The sequence below is a fragment of the Mugil cephalus genome, chromosome 3 (genome assembly GCF_022458985.1).
Source record: "Mugil cephalus isolate CIBA_MC_2020 chromosome 3, CIBA_Mcephalus_1.1, whole genome shotgun sequence".
Lineage (NCBI taxonomy): Eukaryota > Metazoa > Chordata > Actinopteri > Mugiliformes > Mugilidae > Mugil > Mugil cephalus.
The window spans coordinates 4153212-4170880 of record NC_061772.1 but is presented as its reverse complement, the minus strand read 5'-3'; the positions used below and the strand labels follow the sequence as shown (position 1 = coordinate 4170880).

General features: G+C 43.4%; 3 protein-coding genes across 5 annotated transcripts in view; 1 reads left to right on the top strand and 2 right to left on the bottom strand.

The window, feature by feature from the left end:
• Nucleotides 1–762: 762 nt before the first annotated feature.
• Nucleotides 763–4169, bottom strand: tlnrd1 (talin rod domain containing 1). Its single transcript, XM_047581213.1, has one exon. It carries the CDS (start codon nt 2450–2452, stop codon nt 1388–1390), a length of 1065 nt encoding a protein of 354 aa, XP_047437169.1. The 5' UTR covers nt 2453–4169; the 3' UTR covers nt 763–1387.
• A 3953-nt stretch (nt 4170–8122) lies between these two features.
• Nucleotides 8123–11546, top strand: mesd (mesoderm development LRP chaperone). Its single transcript, XM_047581570.1, has 3 exons — nt 8123–8298; nt 9279–9511; nt 10652–11546. The coding sequence occupies exons 1-3, from the start codon at nt 8143–8145 to the stop codon at nt 10914–10916; spliced, it is 654 nt and encodes a 217-aa protein (XP_047437526.1). The 5' UTR covers nt 8123–8142; the 3' UTR covers nt 10917–11546.
• Nucleotides 11547–12473: 927 nt separating this feature from the next.
• LOC125005504 (cell migration inducing hyaluronidase 1) overlaps nt 12474–17669 on the bottom strand; it is a 123374-nt gene continuing 118178 nt past the window's right edge. For all 3 annotated transcript variants that reach the window (XM_047580882.1, XM_047580883.1, XM_047580884.1), the window contains exons 27-30: nt 17124–17210; nt 16815–16972; nt 16508–16608; nt 12474–15489 (exon numbers count right to left, since the gene is read on the bottom strand). In XM_047580882.1, the coding sequence (XP_047436838.1) occupies nt 15362–15489; nt 16508–16608; nt 16815–16972; nt 17124–17210 (474 nt within the window). In that variant the 3' untranslated portion in view covers nt 12474–15361. The remainder of the gene's footprint in view (nt 15490–16507; nt 16609–16814; nt 16973–17123; nt 17211–17669) is intronic.

Genomic DNA, 17669 nt, shown 5'->3' with positions numbered 1-17669 from the left:
TGATGCAACGCCCCCTGTCATGGAGCGTTGTACAGTGTATCACACTTGCTGCCTTTTACCAAATGACCAGATCACTGCTTTCAACACTGAAAGGAAATAAAAACACTGAGTTTCACTTTGACTTCCCCGTTATTTTCCTGACTGTAAGTAGCCTGTTTCACTACATGCAACTTAAAATTCCTCAGCAGGTGAGACACTTTGGCCCAGTGTGATATATCTTCCTCATGCTCCACCCACAGTTATTTACCTCAGTTTAATAGATTACAGGGGACCCAGCAGGAAGACGTAGGAAGATATTTCCATCTGAAATGCCCCTTTGTTAAACGACTGATTCGTCTCAAATCCAACAAAACAAAATTGCATTTACTCCTCCTACTAGTCGTACAGGTATATCTATGGAGACTGATTTATTCCTGGTATGAAGCAGGCGAGTTGAAAGCAGAGAATGGGTTTCAGTGGAACTGCTTTTTATGCTGACAGTTTCTTGAAAGTACATGGCCCACAACATCCTGACAGCACATACAGGGTTTAGAAGGTGTAAAATGCATTGTTATAAGCTGTTAATAAGATGGGTCAGTGTTTCTTATATGTATAAGATCCACTCCAGTCATTACTTCTTATAAATCCTTACCCACGACATGTTATTAGTCATTTTTAAATGTCTTGAACGCTACCTCAACCTATTTACATTCACTGTACAGTTGGTGAATCAAAACCGTCCAAACGTAACTGTTCAAAGCACATTAGCCCAACAACAGCATGTCAGAAAGAACATTTTTAATAGTTGAAATAAATACTCCATTACATGCATGGTCAAAACACTTGAAAATACTATGGGAAGTCTGGTAAATAGTGTAAAACCTATGGCACACACTCACAGCAGCTTTTTACCAATGAATAATTCACACGTTAGAAGAAACAAGCATTGAGACACTCATATCACTCTTTCCGCTCTCACGAAGCACATGTAATCGAGCAGGTCAGGCGACCATAGGTTCACACAGCGAGGCTACATCCATCATCAAGGCCGGCGCTTTCACCGGAGCTGAAAACTGAGGTAAACGTTTCAGGTTTGAAAGCTGCTGTCTGCTGGTGGTGGTGGGCTGTCGGCTGGGCCTGGAGGAGGCTCGGAGCGGTCAAAGTGGTCCGCAGGGTTTACGCCACATCCAGCGCGACACAAAACCCTGCGGTGGTCGTTTTAGTGCTCCTCCACGCTCCGCACCGCACTTCAGTCACAGCAACAGGCCCACGAGCAGCCTTCTTCTGATGTTACTCTGACTTCAAACCTGATGAACAGGGACAACCCAAGCGAGTCTCTTTGGTACGTCACAAAATGACATGGAGGGGGTGTGGGGGGGGACTGGAGACCACATTACCTCCTCCTAAACTAATTCACAGAATGAGAGTTGACTGGCGGCAGAGTTCTTGGAGAGGAGCGTTCTCTGAGTGCCTGAGTGAGCAGAGTGCAGCCGTCCGACACGGCACACGCCGAGTTACGCAGACGCTCCCGGTAGTCTGCCATTTTGGAGCTGCTCTCGGGATGCTGTGCAACATCCCTGAGGCCCTGAGTCAAGAGGACGCAGGCAGACACTACACTCATGGCCCCTCCTAACACTGCTGTCTGTACCCCCTTCCCTTCAGCTGAGATGCTCGCGGCTCTTCCGAGGAACTGTGGCTCCGTGGCAAATCCGACCAGGGCGTTGACGGCCTGGACCAGCGCGGCGCTGAAGAGAACGCACCGGTTCCGGGTCAGCTCGCTGGGCTGGGTCTTCACCTCTTTGACACACGCCAGGAAGGCGGTACCGCTCGTGCTCATGCTCTTGACGCTCAGCTTGAACTGCTCTTTCGCGAAGCGGTCCCTGGACCTCTCGGTGGCCAGCGACGAGATGTCCGTCAGAGTCTTGAGGTTGGTGGAGATGTTCTGGGAGAGCTCGAGCAGGAGCTGGGGGGTGAGGTCGGGCAGGGGCGTGACTCGGAGGACGCCGCAGCTCTGCTCCACCTCGTGTCGGCAGCGGGTCACCTTGTAGCGGTCCACCAGGCCGGGCAGGCACGGCTGAGAGCTGGGCGTCTCCACGGCCGCCAGGTAGGCGGCGTGGGCCGAGCACTCGGTCAGAGACACCACCAGGTCGGCCATCTCCAGGAGGCGGTCCCCCACCTCCGTGAAGCGGCCCATGTTGAGTTGGCTTTGAATGTCGTGGGTGAGAATGGAGAGCTCTTTAGTCCTGGCGATGACCGTGTCGCGGCACTGGTCGAAGGTGTCGGCCACCGCCACGCCCTCGGAGGTCATGACCGGCCTGGTCTCGCTGGACAGCAGGAGGAGGTCGGCCACCAGCTGCATCTTGCCCTTACACGTGTCGCAGACGGAGGAGAGCCGCTTCCTCTGCTGCAAACTGCCGCTGGGTGCGCTGCTCGATCCCTCGCTTGCCGATTTGCCAGAGCCACCACTAGCCATAATAATGAGGGGAGTCGGAGGAAGAGGGTCAAACTGCTCTTCTGGAGGGGTCCGGCTATTTATAGTATATTGCTGCTTCGCTGCATTGTACTATTTAAGACATTTCCACAATAAGCCTCGACTTGCTGCTGCTTTTTTTTTTTTTTTTCTTTACAATCTCTTTAAATAACAACTGGCCAAATAGTCTTCCTTAAATTCCTTCAGTTATCCACTGTACATTATAGCAACACACAGGGCATGTATTCTCTATGTAAACATGTGGGAAGAGCAAAACTCACTCACTGCATTTACTTATAACACCCCCATTGTTAATCTACGTGTCTGTAAAGCGTGTTACAATAAGAGTCTAAACTATGATCTGGCATATTCCCAGAGGTTGTTAGTAAGTTTACAAGGCAACACCCCTCAATGTCTGAGTAATCGGTATAATAAGCTAAATGTATATTCTTAATTGGAAAGTTAATTTAAATGCCCTGAACAACATAAACAACGTGGATATTGTAGCTGTAGTCCCAGCTTCTCGTGGAACACAAGAATTCACAGGTTGCTGAATTAAAAGGAAAAAAAAAAAAACGAAATCACACACAGACTGCAGTGCCACCAAGGTGCCTTCTAAAGGGCAAAGTGCAGATTGAGAATCGTTAAAATCACAAGCTCCTCATCACTTGAAACACAAACACATCCCCAAATTGGAGTCACATCTGCTCAACAGCCCCTGTTCTATTTTTAAAACGTTAGATGTCTTTACTTGGGGGTCTCTTTTAGGACTATTAATAAAACATCACCTCCAGGTTTAGTAAATACCTTTTTTTTGAGTCTCTTTTTCTCTTTCACTATAATCAACAGGATATCATTTTGTGTCCACTCGCGTCAGAACAAGTAGCCTCAAAGAGCACCGAGATCTTGTCCGACTTGTTCCCGCTGGGGTCGACCTGCCTGGCGTACTCATGCTGGTTACAGACGGGGCACCACCCGGGCAGCTCTTCTGGACAGCGGAGAGATTCGGGTTTCCCTCCAGCACCATCGTTTCACAAGTCCCCCCCTCCCCAAGTAAAATCCACCAATGACGCGACTGTCCGACAACGCTAAATCCTCAGTCAGTCCACTTTCAACCTCTTCTTCTTCAGACAGAGCCCCGGGTTAGACGCTAGCAGTTGCTCCGGCCGCTTCGCCTCCATATGCATCGTCCGTCAGTCCGCCCTCCGCCCGCTCCTCCGCGTCTTAACTCGGGACTCGAGAGTGTGGAGCCCCGCATGTCCTCCGTGGGGACTCGCTCCTCACATCCATCTCGAGCGGCGGTTTCTGAACCCGTAGCTCACTTGTTTCGGCAGCTTCCACGACCCGGTGCGGTACACGTAACTCCAAGAAGTGGTCGTTATTCCCAGAGATTCAAAGCGGCGCTGCGCGCTCCCGCTGCAGTACTATGAGGAAGCAGGGAGGGTGTGGTCGCGGCTGAACGGCTACTGGACTGAGCGAAGTTGTAGCAACGGAACAACACAAGTAGCCCTTCGCTAAGAGAAAAAAAAAAGGACTCTCCACCGTGTCTGCGAACGCGTCGCTGTCCCGCTTTAATCAAGTCGCGAGGGAAGTCTTGAGTTATACGATAGCCAAAAATTTCCGATGAGTTTCACGACTGCTTTTACTTTCAGAACTGGCTGCTGCTGCTCTGCCATGAGACAACCCTGCTACGTCAAGTCAGACGCACTCCAGCTAGCGGGTCAGACCGGAAGCTGGGGTATTCAAAAATAAAAACAGAGTCGCCATCGGAGCACATATTCTTCATATTACAGGCTGGTAGCTGTATTTATAAGCGGAATTATAGGCTTCTATAAGTTTATAACCACACCCCAAACATATATTATTGTGGTTGCTGTTGTTTGTTAATATTTACTGTATATCATTTTGTCACCCTTTTCTGTGTATGTATTTATATGTGAAACTAATAGTTTCTAATGAAATAGCTTCGGGGGTTGTCTTATCATTCAAGTCAAAAGTAGGTCAGAATCCCTCTAATTGGTATTGTTCTTGAGTAATCAAAGTTGGCACGCAGTTACAAAATGAGACTGGGCCTTTTTTTATTGTGTTGTGCTGTGTTGGTTGAATACTATGACTTTTATCAATGAAATCAGATTTAAATTATATATTGCATGCAGCACAACTTTAGTACACAGCTCTGACTGGTTCAAAAATCTATTGCTGTGCCATACACAACCCAGCAGAACGTTGATGGGTTAGGGTAAGCCCCATGAACGAACAATGAACCAACTTTTATTCCTAGTAACGTCTAAAGAAGCATTTGGAAGACCTTCATGATGAGTACAAAGTTTCTATACATACACCTACTACTCAGAATTATCATTGAAATCAGAAGAATAAAATAACATCTTTTACTCAATGTCCTAAGACGGATGGAAAAATAACCATAACAAATACATTATTATACATAATATGTACTACTAAGTACTATTTGAAAATCCTATTCCCACTTGTCCAATTAAACTGAGTAAAATTGTGTATTATAAATATTTCCATGGGATAATTATTTAGTTTTGTGCTAAAATGCTTAGAGCAACGTCCAAAGATTTGGGGATCGAACTGCAGAATGTAAAAAACCTTGCAACCTGCAAAAAACAAGCGGACACACTCTCTGTATGGCTCTGGAAATGTGAAGGGAACTACCATGGGTAGTATGGAGGAGATAATTTCTTCTACTTCTTCTAAGTTTCCATTCCTTCCTCTATGAAAATGTAAAACTAAGCAATGGAATAAAAATAATAACTGCTGTCATCAAGCCAAATAAATCTAGTCATTAGCAGAATGATTAAAATCGGCGGTGCTATATTATATTATATTATATTATATTATATTATATTATATTATATTATATTATATTATATTATATTATATTATATTATAGTAGTCTCGCTATACGCGAGTAACGCTATACTGAGGAAGAGTGCATTCTGCCTGTGGTTTATTTTGACAGCTGACCGGATATTGACATTTACTATCGCGTTGTTGACGTCGCTAAGTGAAACCCTAACGTGTCGCACGCCTGTAAACTGCCGGTGTTATCAAGATCCCAAAACCCATACTCCAGCTTGATACAGTCAGTATAAGAGTGTAACATATGTTCGGTTCATTTCCTGAGGCCGCCTGCCTGGATCACACGTCTGTATTTTCATGCAGTGCACAATGAAAAAGACAAGTCACTCATATGACTGACACTGACACCAGGGACTGAAAAAAAAAAACACGTGTTGTCGTCCTCATTTGAAACATTTTGATCCTGTAAGTCACTACTCGTTAAATAATTATCCAGGATGTGCCTGTCTTGGAACACCATATCTCAAACCAAACACACAACACAGACATAACTCCATATTGGTATGTGTGGATTTTGAACATACACTGTGTAGTCTATAATTTACGTGAAGATAAAACATAAACACGAGTATACAGTTTAAGGTTTTGAAGTGTGACTCGTGCTACTCTTGAAAATAACGATGTTTGAGTAAAAGTCCTATCACGAAACGTGGACGAGGATGGTATCCAATCACAGTAGTTGATGGGATGAGGTACGGACAAGGGAACCAATCTGTTTGTAGCGTGGGAAAGGGGTCTGTGTGGGAGACTGTGCCCTCCAACTCATTTTAGATACAAAAACTGAACACTCACACATTTCTGACACTCGAAGAGTAATGTATTTAATTTGATTAAATCATCTGATGCAGTTCATTTTAGTATCTTCCACCATATACATCTGCACATCTCTGGAGCTGAAACGGCTGATTCATTGAAACAATTAGCTGTATCGAATGCCTGTGGTTATATCATCATCATCATTCATCATCATTTTTAGTGTCTCATTCTTGTGCAGTACAGAACGAAATACAGTTTCGTAAAAGTAAAACACTTAAAAGATAGCAGTGCAATAATTAACATTCAGAACTGTCAGTTAAAATTAAGACACTATAAAAAAACTCAATAAGTAATGCATTAATCCCCTATATACTCATGAACAGACCAAATGCCACACATTTGTACTTAGAGTGTCTGCACACCAGCCTGAACAGCAGCCTTTTACCACCCTCTCTCAAAATGTCACAGTGATTTCACCTATAACCCCAGCCAACATCCCTAATCATGTGGTCAGACGTGTGCTCCGTTGCACCTGCAGCCTGTGGTAACCACGCTCAACAGTAATGTCACAGGGTTCCTGGGAACACCCACCTCACTTCAGTGTGGCGGTGGAAATATCACCCAGCGTTAGAAAAACAACAATCTGCACCACTTGAGAACACAGGCTGGGAACACAGGTTCTAAAAATCGTTAGTTCTAAAAATCGTTGGTTCTTCTGGTTACGGTTTTCTCAAGCTGTGTTTAATTACGTCTACAGAGTTAAAATAAACAGTTGGATTAGTTGTTTATTCAGTTCCATGTTCAGACTAATCAGGCACTCAGACGGACAGAAAGATACTGAGTATCATTCTTGACGCGTGTCACCGTGAACAGACTATAAGCCAGACATTTTAAATTGCTTCATGAACTTGGTAGCCGTGTTTGTAAAGTAGTGAGACCTGAATGTGCGCGCTACTGTGCTGTCAGTGAGAGAGACCTGCCTGCAGCTGCACAGGGCACTGTGCCATTGGGTGGAGTCAGTCAGAGAGGAAACAGCTCCACAGTTTGTGTCAGCGAGGCTGATCGCTGTGGCTCAGTCAGCTCTGCTTGCCTTCACACAGTTCTTTCTAACCTCAATAGATAACGCCACATGCTAAGTGAAGGGGAATGACGGTTTACTAAATACTTCAATAACAACGACAATAATAATGCACTCTTTTGGACAGAGACCTCAGATGTTGTTCTTGTGATCTGGTGGACCCCTGTCCCAGACACCCTGTGTGGTGTTGATCCCCCAGAAGTTGCTCACCAGTCCCATGAGATCACCAGTATCAGTATCTGATAATCAGACTTAGACATATGCCTCATTTATACTTCTGTGCTAAATCGACGCAGAGGCTCCTGCGTTAACACAGACCCCGCGCAGAGCTGTGATTGGTCCGCTTGGTTGTTGCGTATTTCCGCTTGAGCGCTTATGGCTGCTTCTCCATCACCGCGATTTTCTAATTGATTATTGTGGGTCAGCAAAGAATAAGAAAGGTCAACTGGGGAGGTTTGGACATAGAGACATTTGCATTTCTTGCGTTCAGCAAAATTTCACTGGAATTGGGCTGAAATTTCAGCTAAAGTTCCAGTCGTCATTGTTGAAAGTGAAGCAGGAAGTGAAAAGTTCAGTTGCGTATAAATGTCTCACACCGGTGGAGGGTCCGTGTGCAAGGTCTTTGTAGTCCTGTGCCTGTGACTTTAATGATCCACAAGGGAAATTACTTGGTCACAGTTGGTTAGCTGCACATAAAAGCTTTAGAACTACAAGTAAAAAAAAAAAAAAAGAAAAAGATAACATTAAATAAACATCAAACATAAGTAATATCTAGTATAATATCTACCACCAGGCCTGGCTCTTGCCTTCTCATCTGTTCTCCCCATTGTGTATTTAATGATGGATATAATGTGTGACTTTATTGTGAAATTCTCGTCCAGGCTGGGCGGCCTTTTACAGCCCAGACACGCCCCCTTCCGTCTTGTGACCAGCGAAGCTCTCAGCCAATCAGAACACACCATCTGTAAACATGGCGTCTGGCTTCAGGTCGAGGTGTGCGCTTCTCCTGCTCTGCACGGCTTTGCTCTGTGTTCTAGCTTCTGGCAGCAAAGATGCCCCCAAGAAGAAGAAGGACATCCGAGACTACAACGACGCAGACATGGCGCGACTCCTGGAACAGTGGGAGGTACGTGGAGGGAGCTTTTCATCCAGTCACGGCAACATTAGCTACTAGCACAACTCCGCTCCTCAATGTGTAAGGTAACCTGAGGGCAAGGGAGGAAGAGTTGGTCAGTTAACTGTCATCATCAGGTTTGTTCTGGTTTCTGAGTCCAGACTAATAACTATGGAGAGTGGGGTGTTTTTTAAGTTAAGTTATTAAGTTATTTTGTTAAACATTTAATGCTGCGTTCATAGTCAACTAAAGATGTTATGCTCTATGTCCGAGCTTCTTCAGAGACCCTTGTGGTTGATGTAATACTAATATGTCTAAGGTTTCTTGCTGGAAGTCTGATTCCGTCATGTTGAGATACTAACTGAATAAAAAAGTTAAACAGTCCGCGCGATCAGCTGATTTTGAGATGTGTACATAGCCGACGTAGACACGCATAGCTTAAATGCATTTATTCTGAAAATCCCAGCCTATGCGATGCCTTCGAAAACCAAACGTAAGAGAAAACAAAAACTTTTCACCCCACATGAACTTAGCAGTGATTTGGATCTTTTTTCCATATGGATGTGTATTAATGCATTTTTAGCCTTGGGTGGATGCGTTTTCTCTTTGTCTTCTCATCCGTTTCTCGTCTTATCTGCGCCTTGATAGATTTCATAGCCCTCATGAGCGATGCCTTTCAACAGTGAGGTCCCTTTGATGGTTTGTAAGCTGTCAAGAAGATGTTTAAAACTCTTTAAAGAACAGCTGATATGGATCTAGAGTTAGTTAGAGTCACTTAAGAGAAGAAGAAGGCAGGTGTTCACTGTTTCACATACCCAACTTCAAAAGACGACGCACATGCACTTTATGCATTTATGGTTTGTAATATTTATCTGCTTTTTGTTCTGACATTTATTGTATGTTTTATTCTTTTATATCCTCTATCTATGTGGATATGGATGTGAGATTGTTTGTTTTGAAAATGTGCGTTATCTGTGGTCTCTGTTTCACAGATGGATGACGACATTGAGGACGGTGACCTACCCGAGCACAAACGGCCTCCCCCTCCCATCGATTTCTCCAAGGTGGACCCCTCCAAGCCAGAGGACCTTCTAAAGATGTCCAAGAAAGGCAGAACCCTGATGGTTTTCGCTACAGTGTCAGGAGATCCCACTGAGAAAGAGACGGAGGAAATCACAGGCCTGTGGCAGGGCAGCCTCTTCAATGCCAACTTTGATATTCAGAGGTAGAGTCACTCACTGAACCAGACAGTTGTGCAGCTGCTTTTCAGGAAGACGGAATTAGTTCTTACCAATTTTCAAGTTTGTGTGTTTAGGACGAGCTCCTCAACTGCTCATCAAAACAAATATCTATTATGGTTGTACGGGAAAAATTAGACTTTAGGGGTTCCTCCTGGTTGTGGAAACGTATGAAGCATTGGTGTGTCCTACATAGAGAGCATGGTGACATCTGGTGGATTGTAGAAATTCTAGCGGCTGTTTGAGACTAGAGGTGAAACCACTGACACATCACATTGACCTCTGTTGGTTGAGTCTCGTAAACACCTGAGAGGGCTGTATGTTCAAAGGTCCATTTACTGACTCTGGCACTTCCCGCTTATATTTCAGGAAGTTTTGAGTTTATGAAGTTTGTTTTTGGTGGCCGCACAGTGTGTCCAAGCCCTTTATTAATGTTTGATCCGATCCATCAGAGCTTTTATTCCAGAAAAGGCAGTTGTGGCAATAATCATAAATATTGTGTCTTGTACTTTTCTATATTATTTAGAGATATACGGAGCACACATACAGAGCCATTTAAAGGTGTTGCCCCCCTTCAGAATTTTCTGCTTTTCTGCATAAAAATGAGTCAAAGTTTGAGTAGACAGAGACAATCTAACAATCGAAACAGATAAATTATACTATTCAAGAATATTCTATATATCTTCATTATATAATCTTCACATTCAGACTAACAGTGGATTCCAAACCCTTTATAGATGGTTTAATAACATGTTGCACAGCCCTTTATCTGAGCTCCTCACAAAGCTTCTCCGTCCGTGTAATTATACATTTCTTCAAACATGCGTTGTGATTATCAGACTGTGAATAAATCCCTGTTTATTATTTAGTTAGACACTTGAGTCTCATCACAATGATTGGAAACACTTCTGAACAGATGGACTCTGATTTGGCCTTGGAATCAGCTTCCTGCTGATGTTTTCAGTTATCTTTATGCAGAAATGTGGAGAATTCTGATGGGTTCACACCATTTTAAACAGCTCTGTGCAAGACACAATTGTGAAAGGAAAGTTATTTTTATGCATTACACAAGCTGTAGTGTGTTGTAGTAAACAGTTCCTCCCTCCCCCCCCCCCCCCGCCCCACAGGTTTGTGGTTGGCTCCAACAGGGTGATCTTCATGCTGCGGGACGGTAGCTTTGCCTGGGAGGTCAAAGACTTCCTTGTGGCCCAGGAACGCTGCGCAGAGGTTACTGTGGAGGGTCAGGTGTTTCCAGGGAAGGCTGCCAAGAAGGACGACGATGCCAAGCATAAGAAGCAGAATGACACCAAGAAGAAGAGCAAGAAGAAGACGGAAAGCAAGAAGCCTGACTTGGAGGGAAACCGCGCCAGCCATCAGAAGAACGAGCTGTGATGAAAGTAAACTGAGGGGAGGATGAGGAGTCACTGGTCAAATACAGGCTCTGACTGAACATCAGCAGACATACTCGAGGCCGGCTGAGCAATAAACTGGTGAGAGGCTGCACAACCACTTGAAGTTGCTGGGGCGTTGGAGTCGATGGTTTGAGTGACCTGAGGCGTCCTGTTATGTGCATTAACTGTCTGCTCAGCCGGAGTCATCACTCAGTGTCTTTGCTTTACTTCTCCGTCACTGGAACATGCTGCAGTGACGCGTCCATTCTTCAAATCTTCTGGCTTCGTCAGAGGGTCGAATCAAAAGTGTCAGCGCCGTCTTATTTTTTATAATCACATGGTCACAAAATGAAAACCACCACATAATAATGTAGTTTGAAAGGTACTCAGAGTACACATTCTTGTATTGTTTGTCTTTATGTTTGTGCCAAGATCCATGTATGGAGCAGGAAAAAGTGTTTTGTTTTATTTTCCTGGTACAGGCGTGGAGTTATTCCTCAGGCTTTCCGGTTTTGGTTAATGATCGACATGGTTCACGCACAGCAGCAAGATTTAATAAATAGCACCTACATCCTCTGTTTGATTTTTCACTAAATAAAAAAAATGAATAAAGATTTTGTTTTTATAATCACTGAGATGTCTTTCATTTCCAACTCCAATGTGAAAACCTAGCACCTCTCATCCTGCTGATCTTCACTGCATGCAGTGAAGTGCACTTAACACACGACCTCCTTCATTCTGAATGAGATCCTCAAATTACACCCTTACTTCACAACACATAGCCTTACAATTTAACGTTTGATGTCTACGAAGAGATTCCATGTGTCCCATAACAAGCAGAAAGTCTGGTGTTTTACATAGATGTACACCGATCAGGCATAACATTATGACCACCTTCCTTATATTGTGTAGTTCTCCCTTGTGCCTCCAAAACAGTTGTGACTCATCAGAGAATGGACATGGGTCTTCTGAGGGTGTCCTGAGGTGTCTGGCTACAGGATGTTGTTAGTGGGGGCCTTTGAGTCCTATGGGTTGAGGGGAGGGGCCTCTGTGGATCATCCCACAGACACTTGATCAGTTTGAGGTCTAGTGAATTTGGAGACCAGGTCAACATCTTGTGCTGTTCTTCATGTTTTTTGAGTTGTTCCTAAACTGTTTTTCTGCGTGTGTCTGTGTCAGGCTGCATCCTGCTGGGGATGGCTGCTGCCATCAAGGAGCGTTATTACTATGGGGTGGGGGTGTCTGGTCTGGTCTGGGTGGGTGCTACACGTCTAAGTACAACCACATGAATGACAGATCCAAATGTTTCCCAGCAGAACACTGAATTGAATGGTCAATGTTATTCACTCCTCCTGGTCATAATGTTATGCCTGGTCAGTGTATACAGGTTCATGCCTGATTATTACACTGCACATGTTCTGTCCTGTTTATCACGGGAACTATTAACTACGGTATTTTCTTCCACATGAAACATGCTCCTCTGCAAATCAAACCTTTAATAGAAAAAGGACTCACACATGTTGCTTCATCTGAGTAAGGACGCTTTCATTCAGAAACGAACTGTTGAGCATTCTTTATTTCTGTACAAAAGTTCTTGAAGAAATCCAAAGTCATGGCGTTTCATCACTTTACAAGTCCAAGCCACATATACAACACTGTACCAAGAGTCATATGCATGTACGCAGCAACTGACAAAATGGAGCTATAATGGTTTATGTTTCTTACATACAGAATACATACAGTACATTAATAACGTCACAACTCAAAAGATGTCCCTTGTAGATTTGGATCAACTGTGTCTGTACAATAAATAAGTATAAAATATATCTCTTAGCAATCTGTGGATTTTTAAAAACACATTTAACATACAAAACACTAAATTACTGCTACAACCTCCGAAAAAAGACCAGCTATTTCGGCAGAGGGAGTGGGAATCCTTTTTTTTCTTCTTCTTTGTGAGATTAGAACAGAGATTTCTCTGCCATTTTGAAATGGGGAAATTGCACATTAAAAAATCTCACTGATTAAACATTCAGCACATTTAATTTGATGTTTCTTTTTTTTTTTAGGTTTTCTTTTTTGGGCCAGGGGGCGGGGCATCTTGCTGGTAAATTCCAAACCACAGACAGATGAATCACAATCAACTTCACAATATCAAGTGAATGAGCTCTTGGAATGAAACAAAGGAAGTTAACCACTGCTTGGGACGCAAAAATAGGAATGTCTTTTTTTGGATGTGTGTGTGTGTGGTCTCTTTTCTGTCTTTAAACAGTTTAGTCAAACAAAGCAGGACAGTAAAATCACTCAACTTCTACATCTGTCACATATCACTGACACCTGTATGGGAAGGATGCTCACATTACACATGCGTCTGAATAGCTGGCTCACACTTTCTTTATATTTGCTCCCTTTAATTTGATAGCCATTGCATTTTCACCAAAAAATTGCCACATCACATCACATACTGCCACTGTAAAGTGTGAAAGCGAATTAGCTAAAATGTTAGGTTCAGTCAGCCCAGAAAATCTAAAACTAAAAAAAATCACAAAAGGCTAACTGTACAACAAACCTGGTGCATTTGCCAGTTAAGACTGGCCTAGCCTAAATGGTTTGTGTTGCATCTGATGTTTTGTGGACATTTGTGGATCATTGCAGAGATTTTGTATACACTTACAGTCTAACATCCATCAGTGGTTATTCTGATATCTTTGTGCTTCATATTTCTTCTATCTTCCTTGCTGACCTGTTATGTGTTTTCATCAATCCTTCCGTCCATTTTTTTCCATCTGATTTTTGTTCAGATAGTGATATATATACATATATATTAATTTAGGGCCTTTGCTGTCTTAAGTGCATCAAGCATTTATCCTGAAGAACTGTCTGACTGGAAATCACGGGCATTTAGTTTTTCGTACATTGTTTTTTATTGCACGGGCCCAGTTACGCTAAGCACAGACGCAACACAACTCTTCCTGTAACTGTTCAGACATAAGTCACTAATGAATGCAGCTATATAATGTTAGGAAGTGGGAGGAGCAAACTCTCAGCCCCTATACAAATAATTGATTTGCCTGCCACTCAGTGGATAGGAAGCCCAGGTAACGGCATCCATGTCTCAAAATAAGTTGCTGATTTTAGTTGATGTTGAGTTGATGTTTCTATAACTGGCTGGTTGGTTATGGTTCTTGAAAGGAATTATTGGAGCTGGTCCTGGATCTGGAACTATTTCAGGGACTTCCAGCAGTGAAGAGACAGGCAGAGAACTGACTGACATCTAAACACTAATCTCTTGTAACGGAAAACGCTCATTGGTGGGAGAAGAACTAAGTCCAGATTTCTGTGTTCTATTCTGTGTTCTATAGTGATGATGCGACCACATTATTGCCAGTGGGACATGAGGCAGGGTCGCTCACTGAACTATAAAACTGCATCTAAAACCACTACTGTTGTCTCACCACTCTGTCTATCAGTGTCATCTGTGGATTCAGCAACAACGTGTGAAGTCGAGAGTGGAATATTTTCACAAAACTCCTGATCTCTCTTCTGCCATCAAAGGAAAGACTGACCAAAAGAGTGAGCCATTATTCCTGTCTGCATGGATATCACATCTCACTCATCTCACTAAGGGCAAGCCTTTCTATGTACATTCATGTTTCTTTACCTTGGTACTGTCCTATGAACTAGATCATTCCAAAGATAGCTCGCCTAAAAGCTCTATCCAACTGCATGATGTAACAGTGACACCAAAGGGTATCAACATTTTTGCTTTGGAAGTGCTGGAGTAAACCAATAGAAGGGTTTGTTAGAGGACAGACTGCATACACAACTTTAATCTGCCCAAAATGTGTAGAATACGATTTTTGGTCGTGTCAGAAAATTCACAACCGTGTCTGTGTTAACATGAAACAAAGTTAATAATATCCAGTACTCCAATGGTGATAGCTGGCCAAATTCCATGGTTACGTTGACTAATAAGCTAACATTGTGTAATCATAGCAACGGTGTTAACGATGCAATGGCAGAGTTCTACCAGAAACGGAAACAATCAGTGATGTCTGTGGAGGCAGCCATATTTCTTCAAGCACATTTGGTTGTTCTGTAGTGCCGAGGACCTCCAGTGTGGCCATCAGAGGGCACGGTGTCATCTTTAAGCCCACTAATGGTGGTAGGGATCTTACATAGATACAGTTCATCAAGGGCAGCACTGGCCCCGGTAGAGGGTCTTCACCGTTTCAACATACCTCATCTCATCATTCTTGTTCTCTGTCTAACCCAGAATAAATACCTCCACCAATGTCTCGGAGCAACTGACTCTGCAGTGCTGGCAGTGTGCATGTTTGTGTGCTGTATGAGTGAGTGTTGGTGTGCGGTTGCATTTTTCAAAGGGTGTGTATCAGTCTCTGGGGGCTACATAGTCACTTGGCTGCCCTCCTCACTGCCTGACACTCATAGCTTCATCTTGTGGACCACAGGAACAGGCAAGACCTGATGGATCTTGGCTCGGTCGCCACCCACCTCCAGATGGACCCAGTCGGGGTGGAAGGAGCCCTTGAAGCCCACAAATGCCAGTTTATCTGCAGAGAGACCACATGATATTAATGATATGAAGAGAATCACCTGAGGACCAGGACAGTATGAAGCCATATTTGTGTGTCTGGATGGGCTGATTATTGCTCATGAAGAAAAAATTGGGTTTTAATATAATTACATAGACGCCTATTCCAAAGGTGGATAAGTCTGAAGCTTAGTGTCTTGTTCATCAGTTATTTGCTTATACACAATCCAAACAGACCTCTCAGAGATGGACTTTCATCTACGCCACACCTGACATTTACACCAACAGGAACTGTAATAAGATTGTATTCAAACACATATACTTTAATATGGTGTTGGTCCCCTTTTATAACAGCTTCCACTCTTCTTGGCTTTCTTGAAGGTTTTGGAGTATTTCTGAGGGGAATGTCTGCCCATTCATTCTGTAGAGAATTTATGAGGTTGTGCAGTGATGTTGGACAAGAAAGCCTGGCTAGCAGTCTTTGTTCCACTTTAACCCAAAGGCGCTTGACTGTGCAGGGCAGCCAAGTTCTTCCACACTAAACGCATCGAACCATGTCTTCATGATCCTTGCTTTGTGCTCAGTCATGCACTTCCATGTTGGAATAGGAAAGGGCCTTCCCCAAACCCATAGCACTGCCCAAAATGTCTTGGCACGCTGAAGCATTAAGGCTGCCCTTCACTGGAGATAAGGGGATGAGCCCAAACTCTGAAAAACAAACTGGACTCTTCAGCTATGGAATCAGCAGAGCGTTGGCAACGTTTACGCACCATGCTCCTGAGCAGTCGCTGAGCCTTGCTTTGTGATTCTACATGGTCTTCTGCTTCATGGCTTACATAATAACTCTTAATTCCCTCAGCTGCAAATGAGTCATTTTACATGTAAGGATATAGGCAACATTGTCAGACACTCATGCACTATATTAATCATAATATGGTCCTGTAGAACTGTTCTTGGGAAATCTCTCATTATTAGTAAAACATACACAATACAATATTAGAATTAATACATTGATGTCAGAAGACTTTGTTAGATACCTTTCAGTTTGATGCTTCTATCTGCTCCGAGTTTCTCCAGGACTTTAGTCCAGGATCCTCTGGTAACTAGACGACCCTTAGACGTCATGAGGACGACGGAGCTGGTGAAAGAGTGAGAGGCAGTCATTCACTTTGAGCTGATAGTAGATGCATTTATCTTTAGCTCAGTCATACTGTTTTAACAGGTTTGAAACATTCGGTTTAGTTTAGCACAACTACGTGTCAGTGTAATTCCGTTTCATTTCAGCCTTTTCATCTCATTAAAATTATTTGGCGTGGCTTGGGCAGCAGAGGAGCAGCTTCTTACCCGTCTCTCAGTCCACTGACGTAGTTGTCTATCTGTGTGGGGATGCCCTGCAGGATGGAGTTCCTGAAGCTTTTGCTCTCTACCACTTTCCCATCGTGGCCGTCAATTACTGTCAGTTGCACCCCATCTTCTGGTTGGTACAACTTCTTGCCATTAACCTGTCACAACAGAGGCAGCGGATTTTTATAGTCAGAAGAAATTAATGAAGAAGCTTAACCATTTATCTGTAGTAATCTATAATCTCTGGTCTGTGTCTAAGATGACAGCAAACCTAGATTTCATCTTGACCAACTAGTTTCTAGAAGATACCTCAGTATATGCAAAGTCCTCCTTGATGTGGAAGAAGCGCGTGTTGTATGACTCCAGTTTGACCTCCAGGAAGTGCTCTGGTGTGTTCTGGAAGAAAACATGCAAGAGAACAAAAGGAAGTAAACACAGAAGTTGAACTCAAGCTCCCAGTAGTAATATCCACAGCCAGAGAGCTAACACATGAGATGAAATAATTACAGCAGCAAATGAAAGAGATAAGATTTGATCTAATGACTGCTGTGGGGAAACTGAAATTCAGAAAGTGGAAGTGGTAGGGTGTAACTAAGAATTCGGCAAATAGACTATGATTATGGTGAAATGTAGTTCCGTGCAGTTCCAACATACTTCATAACTTCTTTACATCTTCAGTCCAGAATGTTCACAGTAGGAATGATGTTTGTGCTGGGTAAAAGTCCTGGGCTATATACATTTTTTCTCCATGGGGTGACCCCTGTTTATAACAATTTTAATGTTTCTCAACACGGCATCAAAGATTCCCTTGATGCATTTCTAAATGATCATTGAAATGGAATATCACTGGGCACA

What these genes read in the sequence shown, in the direction of transcription:
- mesd (XM_047581570.1), top strand. Translation starts at nt 8,143, where the DNA reads ATGGCGTCTGGCTTCAGGTCGAGGTGTGCGCTTCTCCTGCTCTGCACG. An exon ending in GACTCCTGGAACAGTGGGAG is followed by an intron (nt 8,299 to 9,278) that starts GTACGTGGAGGG and finishes TCTGTTTCACAG; the next exon opens with ATGGATGACGACATTGAGGA. An exon ending in GCCAACTTTGATATTCAGAG is followed by an intron (nt 9,512 to 10,651) that starts GTAGAGTCACTC and finishes CCCGCCCCACAG; the next exon opens with GTTTGTGGTTGGCTCCAACA.
- tlnrd1 (XM_047581213.1), bottom strand. Translation starts at nt 2,452, where the DNA reads ATGGCTAGTGGTGGCTCTGGCAAATCGGCAAGCGAGGGATCGAGCAGC.